The sequence below is a fragment of the Haliotis asinina genome, chromosome 15, assembly GCF_037392515.1.
Source record: "Haliotis asinina isolate JCU_RB_2024 chromosome 15, JCU_Hal_asi_v2, whole genome shotgun sequence".
Lineage (NCBI taxonomy): Eukaryota > Metazoa > Mollusca > Gastropoda > Lepetellida > Haliotidae > Haliotis > Haliotis asinina.
This window is the reverse complement of record NC_090294.1, coordinates 33464964-33481920: the sequence shown is the minus strand read 5'-3', so window position 1 is coordinate 33481920 and position 16957 is coordinate 33464964. Positions and strand designations below refer to the sequence as shown.

At 39.1% G+C, this 16957-nt stretch overlaps 1 protein-coding gene across 2 annotated transcripts in view; it reads left to right on the top strand.

Moving 5' to 3' along the window:
• Positions 1-16957, top strand: part of LOC137265813 (tyrosine-protein kinase receptor torso-like) — a 504354-nt gene that overhangs the window by 140237 nt on the left and 347160 nt on the right. For both annotated transcript variants that reach the window (XM_067801275.1, XM_067801276.1), the window contains exon 6: positions 8209-8435. In XM_067801275.1, coding sequence (XP_067657376.1) covers positions 8209-8435 — 227 coding nt within the window. The remainder of the gene's footprint in view (positions 1-8208; positions 8436-16957) is intronic.

The window sequence follows — 16957 nt, the reverse complement described above, 5'->3', positions numbered from 1 at the left end:
CATTACATAGATATCCAGATTACCAAGGCCAGTGCTTGAGCATGTGCTGGTTGTGTGGACATGTCCACAATATGAAAAAAACATTACCTTATGGTGTATGCGTTTTTGTCACATAACTTATTCCACTTTGTACCCTTTTTTTGCAAGTTGAACAGAGGTAGTAGCTATATGATTCACCATTCCCCAGATTCTCAGAAGTCGAGTCTCCTCCATGACTGAGGCTCATCTCATTCCAGATTTGGTCTACCTTCTGATCTTCACCTTTGATGAATGATTCAGTTCAATAAATCTACCCTGCGGCATATCAGCTCTACATCCACCCGTTTGGGCATTACTAGATAAGCTTGCTATCCAAGAATATTTTGCAATGCTTGACTGAGTCAAATAACTACACACTACTCATAGCAGCATTTTGGCAAATCACCTCAGTGCAGTCTTTGCCTGGTTTGTCGTCTACATCACCCTTTACATTATCAGCAAGTTTCTGGACAGATTAGTCAAGTTTCTGCACATGGTGGCACAGTGATATCTTGTCAAGTAGCCAGCATTCCTTTGCCCAGATCTTATGGGTTGTGGCACGATTTGTGTTTAGTTTAGTGTTTGATTGTGTTTGGTTTACCAAACATTGTTTTGTCCAGGTTTTGCAACTGTTGCATCATGGGTAATGTTTGCAAATGGTGGACGACTGTTTGTTTACAAATCATTTGAACTATGAAGTGCCCTGGCAGACTTTTCTTGATCCCACAAGTCGGATGTCAAGTACACCCTTTAATTTGCTCATAACTGTGAATAGTTCCATTCCCAGTAAGAGTGATTGTGTTGGGATTTTGTCAGCCAGCTGAGAAAGGCTGCTTATGGAGCATAACATAACTGGGGTTAGTTTTCTACCTCAGTCAGCTCAAGCACTGAGTTCAGAAGTAACAGTATGTTATGTCACCATGCAGTGATCTGCTATCTTTATTACTCCCTGGCGAACCATCATTTTGTTCGGCCAACCAAAAATTCCTGAGATCGCAGATTGTATAAATTTAGTAAATTTGTTCACAATGTGAACATTCCTGTAGACTATCTTCATGTGCCGAACCTACTACATTCAGCACTCTGTTAGTACTGTCATGTAGACAATAGACCTCTCAGTTCCCTCAACCTGCAAGGTGCCTGCCTTCACTAACTGATAAATCCAAAACATCAGACGTCTTTGATTCACTTTTAAGGGGCATCATTACCAATGGAGGGTTCTCCTGCTGGCATATTTATGGCCATGTGTCTTTTCCCTGGGGTATCCAAACCGATAACATTTCAAGCTACCTACTTTGTCAAGATGTGACATTTGAGAGCTATATCAACAACTGTGTTCTTCTCCACATGTCGTTCTCCATCAAGTTGCTTACGCAGTTAGGGTGGCAGCTGAATTTGGAGGTAACACTGACCCAGTGATATGCAACACAACAGGTCATGATGTTTGTGCCCAAGGACAGGTGGGACAAGATTCAGTGCACAATTGTGATCCCAGTCCAGGGCAATTTGACAGCTCAACGTTACTGTGATGAAATCATCGAGCCTCGTGTCCTTCCTTTCATGAACTGCCAGACCGTCATTTTTCTGCATGATAACGCTCGGCCTCATACAGCAAGAATAAGCAGGGATTTCCTTGCCCAGAACAACATTCAGGTACTTGATCACCAATCTTAACCCTATTGAAAATTTGTGGTACGAATTGGATTGACGCATGCAACAGCATGACCTTCAGCCACAGATGTTACCTGCTTTGTTTATGGCCTTGAGGGAAGACTACCAACTCATTCCCGGGCACTTCATTCGGAGTCTTGTCCAGTCTATGGAACACCAATGCTAAGCAACCATTGATGCTAATGGTGTCCATACGAGATACTGACCTTGACATTGGAACACTTGTCATTTGTGACGTACAATTTCTTGCGGCATTGAACCTTTAATGTTCATTCAGGTTTTCTTCATGACTGCCCTGTATTACTGAACCGTAAGTGTATAAGTTGATAGCAATTTTCAATCATACATTTTTTTAGTGGTATATTTTTCGAGGCCTTGGGCACTTACTTTCTCCTTCATCAAGTTACTGAGCAATGGTCATCAGGAGAAAAGGCCCTTCATATCAGTGAACTAGCATTCAGCACTGTCATTCTCACTCTTCGGCATTGGGCAGTAGTACTCCCATCTGCTGATTCAATCAGATAGTTCCATGGTAGTATCGTACCGAAACCATCTGGGATCATCATCTCTGCTTCTGTGGATGTTTCAGTTTTATCATCTTGTTGATTCAGTCATCATAGTGGCCAGAGCATGCAACATTTCCTTGGCACATTCCCTTGGCGAGGAATGTCATGATGCCATGCTTGTGACACAGGCACACACATCATCGACAGAGTGGAAACTACTAGCTCTAAAATTCAAATCGATGATCTATTGTGACCAGATCTAGACCTGTTTGCTACTTGGTACAACCATCAGCTTCACCAGCATGTGGCGCTGACCCTCAGGCACATGGGATTATGGTGCATGAGCTATGTCTTGGGTATGCCTGAACGCATGTGTGTTTCCTCCTTAGTAACCCCCAGCTCTTACTATCTTGCAGCCATTAAGATATATTTTGGTGGCACTATTTTGAAAAATAGTGAAATTAAAAGCTGTTTCTTCAGCCAAAAAACTGTCAGAAGCGAATATAGTACCACTTAGTTACACACACCGAATGTCCTACTTCATCATCCACATTCATATATGTACCACGGGTCATCACTAATTCTCCATCTGCACATCTGGTGCATTTACAGAAATCACTGATAGCCAAAGGCTACTCACACAGACTTGCTACAGCTATAACAGCTGTGTATAGGGCATCGACTTAAGGGTTGTATATGATAATGGAAAGAATTCTCAAGTTGTTGCAGATTTTCTGCAGTATTTACGGGCTACAAAAAAACAAAAAACAACTGAAGGTACTGCATTGTCCCCTATTTGGCTGCTGTTAATTTTGTTCTAGCCACTACTACTGGAACCAAGGCGTCTTCTACTAAAGTGATCCAATATCTGCTGCATTTGTCCAGATTTGCTGATGAATCTAAGAGGGTCAGACCTCCTGCTTGGGATTTGTCACTTGTCCTCTGCCGCTTGGTATAAGTCACTGCATGACTTTCTTTCTAGCATCATTAGCTACTCCACCTCATATTTTAGTTACATGCGCTTAATGTGAATCATGTGCAATTGAACAGAAATGACATGGAAATAGTGTTTTGGGGGCTGCGTTGGGGCAGATGATGTTGAAGATTTGTCTCTATGTCCTGTCATAGTTCTACAGATCTTCCTAGCTGCCTCCCAAGAGCGCCGCTGTCTTCATAAGAGGTTATTCATCCCACTGTCTACTACATCGAAAGCAGAGGTATCACAGACAACTTTTTCCTTTTGGATGCATGCTACCATAACGAGGGCATACACCTTTGCTGGACTGCTACCCCAAACCACATGAGGCCCAGGTGTTTGCCTCTACGATGACTTTACACAGCAACTGTTCCCTGATGGCCATCGTGAAGGGTTGCTTTTGGCGCTCCGAGGTACAGGGGTCTCCGAGGTCTGCACCAGTTTGGACCCCTTATCTTGGCCCAGCAGCTGTTGTTGGCCCATCAACTCAGATGAGTACAGTGTGTGTCTGTGCATTCGCTCTTGTGTTAAAACTAAATAACATTCTGCATTTAGTTCTTGATTCTTTGGGGATTAGAATTCTTCGCTCAATTTTATTGGGTTATTGCTATTAGTGTCTGTACAGATCTGCAGTGATTAGTTCTCATATTTGCTATGTGGAACTGTCCAACAATCTTATTTGCTAACCTCTACTCAATGGAGCAATCGTGTCAGTGTAGCGATTCCTTTCCAGTTTCGTTTATGGATTCGTAGTCTCCTAGTTCCTAACTTAGCACACCATTGTCGACTTACTGTGGTAAGTAGTGGAAGCCATGTGGTGTTGTTTTGGTTCTGCAACGTGTGAGCTTCCCAGTTCAGTTTCCCATCTTCGTAATGGGGTCTTGGGTGGGTGGCTTTCTCAAAGCAGGTGGCTTTCTCAAAGCAGGTGGGGCCTGATTACTAGTTATAAGACTTTTTTTTTCGGGGTAACTCTGATAAATTGTGACACAGTTAGGTGACTTGCCTAGTTGCATTCCCTTGCATATGTGAGAGTTAGCTAGAAATTGTATATTCATATATACGTATCCTCTCTCATTTGATGAAGATTCAACCAGCCTCCCCGCTACTTAGATTACGGTGGTTACAGTTAACTGTCACTGGCTCTAAGAAGAAGAATGATCACTCTGAGGAAGTCACATGTGTACCTAAGTTTTCAACATCTGTAGCTAGCTGATATTATCAGTTGTATAGCAGGAAGAAGGAAGCCTTTGGTTTATATGTATCAATGATCTCAGACGATGAGCCTCACTGTAAGAGTGCAAACTGCAGCCTCTCAATGGTTCACTTTAATATATACCTTTCAAGAAAAAGTAGGGGAACTTCATTTTTTCATTTACAATTAGAAATGTTTAGGAGATGGTTAGTGCATCAATGTTGACATGATAATATGAATGTTTTGAGAGTGCATAACCATTTGCACTTCCTTGCAACCATAGTTATTTAAAATGTAGTCGCTTTTAAAACATGATTGGAGTATGGCATGTAATTTGCATGTGTACGATTTTCAAAAACAGACTAGAAACAAACACTTACAAATGTGTGATGCAAGATGAATGTCAAAATTAATTTTCTAAGTGATTTCTTGACCTCTTTGAAAACTGTCAAAATTAATAATGGGACCCCATGCACATGCATGGGGCTCTTGTGTTGTGCACGTGCATATCATGCTTTGTGCTTAGGGGTGGTAATAGAGGGAATTGGTGGTGCGTTCATAATATGATTGTACTTGAAATGTTTGTCAACATTTACACTTCCTTTCCAAATTGAAAGTTCAGGTTGCCCTACTTTTTTGAAGAGTTTAGTAAAACAGTTTAATGCATATGTGAATGAAGTTCAACATTTGGAGGCAGATTTTAGAAATATTGTTATGTCATAAGACACAGACTATGTTTCAAAGCATAAACATTGTCACTTACTACACCCGTACTTCTCTCCTGAAGTTCATGTAGACTATATGCTCGCCAGGTTTTCATTATTAAATGGAACTGAATAGCTTATCAGCTTTTGGACAAAGCACACTTGTCGAGGTGCTATCTGTACATATCTTGGCGTATTTGGCAAAATTTCTGCATTCTTTTTAAATAGCAAGCCCATTGCCAGAGAGGTTTTCGTTGTTCGAATAATGAAACACAAACCTGATTGAAATATGGTATGTATTTGATGGAATTGATTGGCTTAAAGTGAATAATGAATCTGCTGCTAGCACTTTATTCATTACTTGAAAAATGAACAGTGAAAAACAAGTCTGCTAACTTCAGGTTGCCCAGACAATTCCTCCGTTTGAATTTACCAAATTCTGTGTTCTAAAAATATTGAGCAAGTGTTTGCAATGAATAGGTGAATGGATGTCTAGAGATCTGAGAGAATACAACGCATTGTTAAATGTGTAACGGTAATTCTTTACGCATCCATTCACCAGGCATACTCAAACCATATTCTCTTTCATTTTTGCACCTTCCTGCTGTGTTTGCCTCCAGCTATCAAATTTCATTGTCCATCTCATGTTGTTGTACATTGGTACCACTGGCGTGAACAAATGTACGTATCTATTACCAGTATAAATGTTTTACTTCACGAATAAATCATGTATCGATTACCTGTATATATGTTTTAGTTCCCAAATAGATCATGTTGTAGAGTGGCATGGTTCTTCTAGGCTACCTCCTCTCAGCGTAACTCATAAGAATATGTATATGCTGAGTCAAAAAAGAAACTTCACATTCTTTCATCAGGGCACTCAGTGTAAAGGAACAAGAGATGGTAAGAAGGTTAAATTGTTATTATTTCATTGCTGAGATGTACTCTATGCACTCACAGTGCCACAATCAGTTCCATTAGGCTACACCTCCGTTCCAAAACATGGGTATAAAAGAATGTCAAGTCACAAGAATAAAATTCGAAATTTCTCAGTTGAATATTGTGTATGGCTGTCCCGCACATTCACCACTGCCAAACACCATCTCCTCATCGACTGCCTGATGCTTGTGAACACATGGTTGGGGATACTGCACCAAGTTCTTGCAAATCTGAGGTTGGTTCCTAAGACCACAAAGCCTTCTCCCAAGTGCATCCCAAAGATGCTTTATATGATTAAGGTCAGTGGACCTCGATGGCAAGTCCATTATGTTGATGAAGGAAATTTCATGTCAGCATTGTGGTATGTGGCCGAGCATTATCACGCAGGAACTGTAGACATGGGCCATGAGCCGCCATGAAAAGGACAAGTTCAAGGGTGACCTCCTGGTCGTGGGAAACAGCAGCCGTGAGGTTTCCACATATGACCATGGATTCCGAGTTGGGAACGCTTCTTCCCACAGAAAGCAGACCATGCAACTTCCACCCCCGAATATGTCGACTTCCTGTACACAACTTTGGGCATTCCTTCACGACGTCGTCTCCAGACTCTGTGCCTGGTGTCTTTGAAGCGGAAGGTAAATCTGGATTCATTGCTAAAGACGACTCGATTCCAGTCTCTCTGGGTCCATTGGAGGTGACGTTGGGCCTACAGCAGACGCTGATGTTAATGAAACCGGAACCGGAAGCGACATCATTGACCAGAAGTATAGACATTGCCTGGAAATGATGTCATATTCAGGGATATTGAATAGAAATGGAGTCAGATGTTAGGTTTAGTCCGAAATGACATCACATATAGGATCTCATATTATTAATTGGTAATATTTAGTCAGGAAGGAAAGAGACTGCTCTCTTATATGAGAATGAAGATTTTTATGGATATCAACTTCTTTATCATGAGAACACAACGTTGCGGAGTTAATGCTTACTCCTTCATCAATTTTATTCACACCTGATGAAGGAGTAAGCATTAACTCTGAAACGTTGTGTTCTCATAATAAAGAAGTTGATATCCATAAAAATCTTCATTCTTAGGTATTTTACTTCTAAATGCCCTTCAAAGACTTGCTCTCTTATAGTTTTGTTCTTATCTTCCTTCACTTTAATACATTTCTACGGGTTATTAGAGTCAGACTCTTTCTTAAGTCATAATTATCGTAGAAGGTCTGGAACGTGTTAGTGGTGTGTGGAGAATTATTCCTCTGGGGATAGCCCACCATCCTTACATGGGATTCAGGCAACCAAAACCCAGAGGGAAGGGTTTATGCTAAAATTAGGAACAATTACAGATATGTCCCACTCAACCTTCCCCAACTTGTCCTATAGAAGTTTTAATTTAAGAAACATTTGGAAGGGTTTTCAAATAATTATGGTATGACATCATTTCAGGGGAGATATCTCTTGGGGGATTGAACATACCACTAGGAATAGCTATGACTTAAGGTTAAATTTTTTAAAATTTCACTATCTGTATGCGACTGTGGGAACTACAGAATTAAGGCAACCATAATCCAGAAGTAAATTTACTAACAATTGCTAACAGTATCTGTAATTGTGTTCCTTTGTGATTCTATTAGATTTCAAAGTGAATGTTGAATATGGGTTACATATCTGTCCCTCTAGCATCCTGAGGGTTCAGGTGTGAAGATAAAATTCTGAGGTCTCTCATGCTTCCAATGTTCAGATAACACTTCCAGGACTACTAGAAAGAAAGACAACACAAAACCTAGGAAATTTATTGAAGCTGAATTAGTGGATTTAGAAACAAGTTCAGATAAAAAGGTAATCAAGTGTTAGAGGTAGTATTCTCAGAATTTTTATCATGGTTGATAATGTTCCTAGAAGGTAATATTCCCCTCACTACAAATGCAAATGTGCAGAGTATTCAGGGTACAATGATCATCACACTGAATGCTGGCCTCCTGAAAACCTGACATGTAATAGGAGATGAGAGGCAAAAAACAGCTCCCCTTATTACTTAAGCTGAAACTAGCAGATCAGTCTTCATCACTGGACAGACCTAAAGGTTTCCCATGGATGCCTAGCCAAATGTGACTCTCTGTTTTACATAACTGGAAATTGATGGTATTTCTATATACAGAAAATGTTTGATAAATTTCATGCTTGATACGTATGTTACAGACACTGGTGTTGACAGCGGTAGCCTTTATTTGGTGGAGCCAGTGATCACATGTACATATTCTGCTAAAGGACCACCAGGGAGGAAGGATGTCTATGTCTCATACCTCAGGTGGAATGTTAAAGATAAAGGCAGAAGTACCTCCACAACCATACCTCTATGTTTCCTTGTGTCCATGCAGATTACAACTGCAACTGGTGACCTATCACCTTGGAGACTTTTGGGAAAGGTAGGACTTCTAGACTTTTAGCCTTGTATGAAACAAAGTTTCTCTTTTGTCTGTCCAGATTGTAATTATTATCTTATGAGCAGAGTGAGCTACCATACCTGACATCTGCTTTAGAATATAGGTCTCAATGAAAGTGACATATCAAATTCATTTGCCACATTCATGATGGAAACATAAGGAATGCCATCTTATTAGTATAGGTGCTCTAGTCCCAAAGTGATTTGTTGAAATACTTGTCAGCCAAATTCAGCCAATATGCTTGTATGGGTCAGAAGTGGGGGGGTTAAGAGATACGATAGCATTAAAACAGTTAACTTACATGCATGTAAAATATCTTTTGAAAATATGCTTTAACACAACGTTATGCATAAAAAATAAAATAAAAGTTGTATATGTACATATATTTCTTTCTGATATTACTCTCTTGGGCGTAAGTAAATTTACTCAGATGGAAATTGTCTCCTGCTTTTCAAATCGTCTGTCCTTCACTGGTAAGGAAAGGTATATCCCACATCTCATTAATCTGAAATTAGAGGTTGATTTTTTTTGTTGATGGCAAATCCGCCATGTACTGCTGGATGGTACAGTGATGGGAGTAGACCAAGTGAAGTCCTTCACCAAGTCTGGTGAACACAATAGCAATCCAGCTGACTCCTTTGCCAGTGTAGCAGTGCTTTAATCGTGTAAATTTAAGTTCAGTCACAATTCACAAACATAAACAAACATCATGTGTCATAAACTTCATCATATGTTAAATGTTCATTTGTACCATGTTGTCTGTGGCTTGCAATTGAATGCTGCCTCTATACATCTTCACCTTTTTCTTCTGTTTCCTGGAGCCTTGTTAACAAGGAATTCCCTTAATTTCCTCTCTATTCTGTGCCAGGTAACCCATTCCTTGGGATTTTCCCTCTTTTAATAATAGGTCACATCAAAGCCTTCATTTGATGTGTTACCTACTTCCTTTTTGGATATTGTGTCCTGACCTTATTTCCTTTGGCCACATGTTTTCCCCCTCACTCCACTTAGCTGTTGTTGAGCTGGAAACACCTTTTCCCTTTCTCAGGTATGGCCATTTCATCTGCCTCCTTACTTCATAATTCACCACAAAAAGGTGCAAAAAAATTAAAAATAGTAAAAGTATAACAATGAAAGTAGTGTTTAATTGATACTGAAGTTAAATATATTAGTTAAAAGACTGGTGTAAATTTTAAACATGGCTGAAACCATATGCGTAAATTTTTGTTCTAAAGTGCAATATCTTCAACTTAGTATTTGAATTAATAACATCTCTTAGATAGCATATTTAGCATTATTTATTGTGATGTTTAAAACTATTCAGTATTGGTTAAAGTTATTTACTTGATTAACTATTTTATGTCTCCACTAGCTGTTGTTGAGCTGGAAACATCTTTTCCCTTTCTCTGGCTTGGCTCAGTAATAGTTTCATCCTTCACTTCAATAAAAACATCATATCATCACCATTGTCTTGTTATCTTGAGCAGCAGCCCAGAGCCAGACCATAATACACGGCTATGCCTGGATGAAATCAGCTGGTCTTAAATGTGAAACTGAGGGTTTTCTGTTTTTGCTGCACACGATCAGTCAATTTCTACTCACAAGCACCAAAATGTGATTCTTAAAGAAAATATTGATATTAAATGACTGTGTAATTCACAGAGACTGCCCAACACCTTGTCAGTGGATGCTCCATAAACAGCATATCTTAAAACAGGTTGGATACGTTGGTTTGTGAGCTTTGGTCATGCTGTTTTAAGTGGAGACTGTGTTGGTATCCCATGGAAACAGATTTTTTTATTTTGAATATTAGTCCAGTGTATATTTACTATATAAAAATTAATTTTATTATTTCCCTGGCATGTAATGCGGGGGATATAGTTGATGTCATTTTGTTTCCAGAGCATAACTTAAAAGCATTCAATATTTTTAGACCTAAACTGATAGATATAGTAATCTGAACCCATGGTTGTGACTTTTGCTATTTACAGATTTTTGGCAGTTTTAATTTTTTTTGTTTTTCCATGGAACATTTTGGTCCTAGTATAATGGTTGGGTGGTCTTTGTTTCCAGAGTACAACTCAAAAACCATTCAGTATTTTTCTGCAAAACGTGGTGGATGTGTCAATCAGAACCTAGAGTGGTGCCTTTTGCTATTTGCGGGTTTTTGTGATTTATTATTTTCTCAGTTTCTCAAAATGGAGGGATGGGTAGGTTTCCAGGGCAGAAGTCAAAAACCGTCTATATTTTTCAGCAAAACCTAGTAGATATATCAGTCAGAAGCTAAGGTGGTGTCTTTTGCTATTTGCAGGTTTTTGTGATTTCTTATTTTCTTGGTTTCCATTGAAAAGTTTTGGACTTAATCTCAAAAGTGAGATGTGTGTTTCACTTCCAGAGCACAAGTGAAAAACTACCTAATATCTGTCAGCAAAACTTGGCAGATATGTGTGGTTGACCCCAAAGTGGTGCTTTTTGCTATTTACAGGTTTTTGTGATTTATAATTTTCTGGGTTTCTTGAAATGATTCGGAATGAGCTTCATTTATGGATCACAACTCAAAAACTTCTTAATATCTTTCACCAAAACTTGCCAGATATGTCAGGCAGAGCCACAAGTTGTGCCTTTTGCTATTTACAGATATTTGTGATTTATCATTTTCCCATCTTACATGGCAATGATTCTGACTTCATCTCAAAATGGAGGGATGGGCCTCATTTCCGGAGCACAACTTAAAAACTATTTATTTATCTTTTGCTGTTTACAGATATGTATATGGCATTAATATTTTTCATGATTTCCATGGGAACGATTCAAACTTAGTCTAAAAAAGCATCAATTATCTGTGAGATGATTTGTCCTTTCAAATATGTGGGGGCCAGGGTCATATGCATATGGTGGTCTACTGATGACTCATGTTAAAAACCTTGTATTATGAACATCTTTTATCCATTGACGAATCAATATTATTTTAAACTCTTGTGTTTTTAGAAGTTAATTAAATTTAGAAGTTAATTGTCAAATACTATGTACTGCCTGAAAATCAGTTTTCCTACTTTATTTCATTTCAGTACTAAAATATCTGTTTGGAAAATAAGACACATATTGAATAACAGAAGTTAACAATATAATTTTAAAGGAACCTATATTGACATATTACTTGTTACAAACAGTGCCACAAGGGAGCACCACTTGTCAAATAAATGTTGTAGTGACATACCATATTTATCACATAATTGGATTTGGGAGACATCTACAAAATGATACCAAATTTAGCAGTTTCTTGGCAGTTTTAAGGAGGTAGCATACCAAACATCAGTGGCACGATGGCATGACTTGTTGCTTCCATTACTGCCTTCATCCACAGGTAAACTGTAGTGCAGATAGGGTTGCGTAGCATAGAGAATATGACAAGTCTTCTTATATGCGAGCGAAGCGAGCAAAGGTTGGCAACGTACTTCCCTCACTTCGAATCAAAAATAGTTTTTCATATCAAAATAAAATATCGCCACCATCAAAGGTACAATCCTATTTCCTCGGTTGTGCTCTCACATTTCCTACCCCCATGTTTAATAATTACTCATGTGAAATATGTTTTATTCAACATTGTTCTTCGCCTCCATTACCCCTGCCAGCTTTTGGTTCAAAGGAGTGAAGGAACAGGGCGGTATTATTCCATATGGAATACTTACAGTTACCTCCCCTGCTTCATTTGCCCACTACGCCAGAAGTGTTTTTATGTAGAATATATGTTACGAAAATTCCAGCAATAGCGATGACAGATCAGACAAATAAACTCCAACAGGTTCATGATGAAATTAGGCAATATGGTATTTCAGTTTAATGTTTGCTTACTCTTGTTCCGTCACTCCGTTCAACCGGAAGCTGGAAGGGGTAATGGAAGCGAAGAACGATCTGAATACCATGAACTGCTCTTAAAATGTTGAATAAAGAATAATTCACGTGAGCAATTGTTCAACATGGGGTTGGAAATGTGAGAGCAGGACCAAGTGAAGAAATGGGTGTATACCTGTGATGGTGGCGATATTTTATTTGGACATGGAAAATATTCTCTGAACTGAAGCGAGGAATATATATTGCCAACCTTTGCTCGCTTTGCTCACATGTAAGAAGAATGGTCATTTTCTCCATGCTTCACAACCCATTTGCGCTACAGTTTGCCTGTGCTTCACCATGACACTCTGGGTAATGCAGAAGGCTGTAGTGTTGGGGATCCTTCATATTCTTTGGAAAGTTCTTGGTAGGTTCAATTAGGCAGCATGTCCTGGGAGAAGTTCCATTCGCTGTTGGGCTGTGTGTAGTGGGGGATAAAGGGGCCTGATCTGATGAGCCTTACCAGCTTGACTGTGCCAGGGTAACCCTCTTTGCTGCATACCTTTCTGAGAGGCAATAAAGATGCTTATCAGGAATAAATGTCATATATTTCTCATTTGTCCAAAACTACTTATAATGGTACTGGAAATGGGATTATGATGACTTGTTAACATACTGCAGTGTTTACAGAGGATTACGGATGCAACATTGTCTTTCAAAGCATCTTCAAAACAAGTGATATGAGAACACACAACAGTTACTGTCAAATGCCACATCTCAACACCGTCTCAAACTTTACTTACTTAAGATGGGACCACAAGTATGACATGTGCTTCGTTGTGGGGCAGGACTGAAGGCCTAGAAACTCTTAGGTGTCGAGCTGCCAAACACAGTCAACCATCCAAGGATTCTCCAAGCCCATCATTGCTTAATTTCAACTGATTTGTGAACTGAACTCACAGCACAGGACCACACACCACCACATGACCAAAGATGGTTATGCCTCTGTGACCCACCCAGGAATATAGGAGGCAAGTGTCAAGAGAGGTCATTACTAATTTATTCTTCCAAAAGTGAACATGGCAAGGACACTCCCCAAACACCATAATCCAAAACACCATACATATTCATGTCCTTGGACACGTGCACAACAGATAATATATAAATAAAGTTCACACTTATTTTAACCTTGTTTGGGGCTTAGAATTACGTAGCAGTGACGATGTGGCCTTGTTCTAGAATAATGAGGGAAATATATACAACATAAATATTTCTACAGAATAAAGTCAGTATTACATTCAGTTTATCAATTATCTGTAATAAGTGTTGCTTTCTACAGACGACAATCAAAACATAATAATCAGCCCTGTATTCTTTACGGAATGGAAGTATATTTCCATAATTACTCTTAAAACAATTGTTATTGTGCTGTCAGAAATGAGTTTTGAGCCTTCTGAGTAATACCGTAACCACATTCATTCATACACTGATTATCTCAACTGTTCACAACTGTTGTCAAAGTGAACATCCCATAGCATAAATAATTACACATGTACTAGGGGATGTCAATAAGTTTTGAGCCTTGAGCATTTTTCATATCCAGTTGTCACATTCTATGGTACGACATTGAACCTTCGGGTGTAGCTGATGTGATACGTCAGTTTTGGTATCCTACTCTCAGAAGTTATTGAACAGCTCACATTGACAGAAAGAGACCCTCGTCACGGCAGTGAAAATGAATAAAATTGAGTATAAAGCGGTAATTAAGTTTTTAGTTCTTGAAGGAAACTCGGCGAAGAACACTGAAGAAATGCTTTCAGCAGTTTATGGGAAGTCTTTCCCTTCATCTGCTACCGTCAAACGATGGGTCAATGAATTTAAGAATGGTAGAGAGAGTCTTGAAGATGACCCCCTTCCAGGTCGCCCAACAACAAGCACCAGTCAGGAAAACATTGACAGAGTGCACAGACTTGTGCTGGAAAATCGTTGAATCATACTCCACCAGTTAGAGGAGACCACAGGCATTTCACATGGATCCATCAAGACAATTCTTCATGAACATCTCGTCATGTCTAAGGTGTGTGCAAGATGGGTGCCAAGAATGCTTACAGATGAAATGAAGCAAACAAGGGTCACCATAAGCAACTCCATGCTAACCAGATACAGCAAGAATCCATAAGATTTTCACTTTAGGCTAGTAACCTGTGATGAAACCTGGATCCACCACTATGATCCTGAGAGGAAACAAGAATCCATGGAATGGAAACATGTCACTTCTCCCAGGACCAAAAAGTTCAAAGCCTCCAGATCAGTGCAGAAGGTAATGGCGACAGTCTTCTGGGATAGCAAAGGCATCATCCACATAGATTACTTACCAAAAGGAAGAACAATGAATGGGGGAATATTACGCTAACTTGTTGAGGCAAGTGCGACAGTCAATCAAGGATAAGTGCCTGGGCAAGGGCAAACGTGGTATTCTTCTACATCAAGACAATGCTCCAGTACACACCGCTGCTGTCCAGGAATGCGGGTACAAAATCTTGCGGCATCCCCCCTACTCTCCAGACCTGGCACCAAGTGATTACCATCTGTTCCCAAATCTCAAGATACTCTTGCATGGTCGTAGATTTCAGGATGATAATGAGCTTATTGCTGCTACTGAGGCTTGGTTTGAGAACCAAAATGGCGCCTTCTACAGAGATGGCAACAGCGACTGTCAGAAGAGATGGGACAAGTGTCTTGACTCACAAATGGACTATGTTGAAAAATAAATGTGGTTCATACCAATATTTTGTGTTTTCTATGCAAGGCTCAAAACTTATTGACATCCCCTTGTATCTGCCATATTCGCCAGTGACCAAACATATCATATTCTCACACACATTCCACAGTTCTGCATTTTATGCCTGGAGTCTGTATATCACTGGTTGGGTATGAAATGTGTATGGATTTTCATTTGCTTGGAGAGTTCTAAAGAAGTTCATGGATGGATAGGATCTCCACTAAGACTGGTTACCTGGCGAGTCATAAGTGAGACGTGCTGGTGGTTGTCACGACCTGTCCCATTGGATGAGACCCTTTTAGCTCTGAAACTGCATCTACAGCAGGATGAAATCACCCCTATGGAATATGCAGATTCTGCTTAAGTTGTCTGAATTGTACAGATTTGTAAATATGTAAATATATGTATGAAAATATATATCTGACTTCATATTGTATGTACCATATGCCAGGTAGACTGATGGAGCTAACGAGCTGATCACTCAGGTATATAAACCAAGATTATCCGGATTAGTTGAGAATAAAAATCATTGAAACTGGACAAATGCACATGAAGCAGACCTGATTTTTCCTGAACAGAACAGATCAGAAATTTTATTCTCAAAAATCACATATAGTGACTCAGAGAAGGCAAACTGATAGATTCTAAAACATTGAGAAAACTCCAGTTTTGATTTGGAACTTTAAAGTTATGTGGTAAATAGTCACATTTCATTAGATAAACAATGTTTTCAATAGTAGGATGTTGACAGAAATATTAGGGAAGAAATTGATGTCTGAGGTACAGTGTAACAAAAAGGTGAAGTTCATCACAGAGAGACGATTTACAAAGTTAGCAGATTGTATTACATCATTCAGTTCTGTACCAGCGTCCTGTTTCAAAGGGCAGCCTGTGGTATGAAGTTCTAAGTTAGTTTACCAACATCTACAGTAATAAGGTAATTGTAATACATAAGGTTCTAAAACAAGTAGATGCATATGCATTGTATAGTAATATCACTTCAGTGAATACAAAGCAGAGTGCCACCATAACTGCTTTAACTGATCAATGAGAATAATTGTAAAGTACTAAGTCAGGGTTAACCCTAACCCTAAATGCTAAGTACAGATTGGATGCAATCCAGTATGCGATTGGATACTCTTGCCACTGATAATAAGGGAACATTACTGTCAGCATTTGGAGAATATGAACTGTACATGACATCATAAAAAATACCCAGAAGATCAAAATTAGCAAAAGGAAACTTTATGGCTGAACAACTTCTTTATTCAGATGATGCGACATTACAATAATAATTCTTGCATTGTTGAATAAAGAAGTTGTTTATCCATAAAGTTTGTTCCATCTTCTAAATATGCCAACTGGCTACCTTCTCTAATGACAGAGAGTGTATACTTTGAGACAGTGTTTACATACATATATACGTACCTATTGTCATGACATTGGCCTTCGGGACTCACAACATAACTGCTTGTTGTATATGATATAGGTGTACTGTGATGGTGCCTAAGACGGCTAATTACATCTGACCAGGGAGTGGCTAATTATTTTAAAATACACATACTGACATCTCCCATCTCAGTAGAATGTAACCAGGATAAGCTGATGTGATGGACATGGTTACAGCTTACTGTATATAGCATGGAATCATGTGTTAATCAGTAAACACAAACTTTTACTTGATTAAACAAGTGGTTACTGCCATGTTTAACTAAACTTTAAAGTCTGTTGCATGACCATGTTGTTTCATAACACTAGGCATGATCTAATCCACCATAAACTGACCATTATTAGAAAGTTCAGAAGAGTCATGGTAGGTCTACTTATACCAGTCACTGTATCTACTAGTGACGTCACAAGATGGCCCAAACTGGTAGTTGAAGAGTCAATA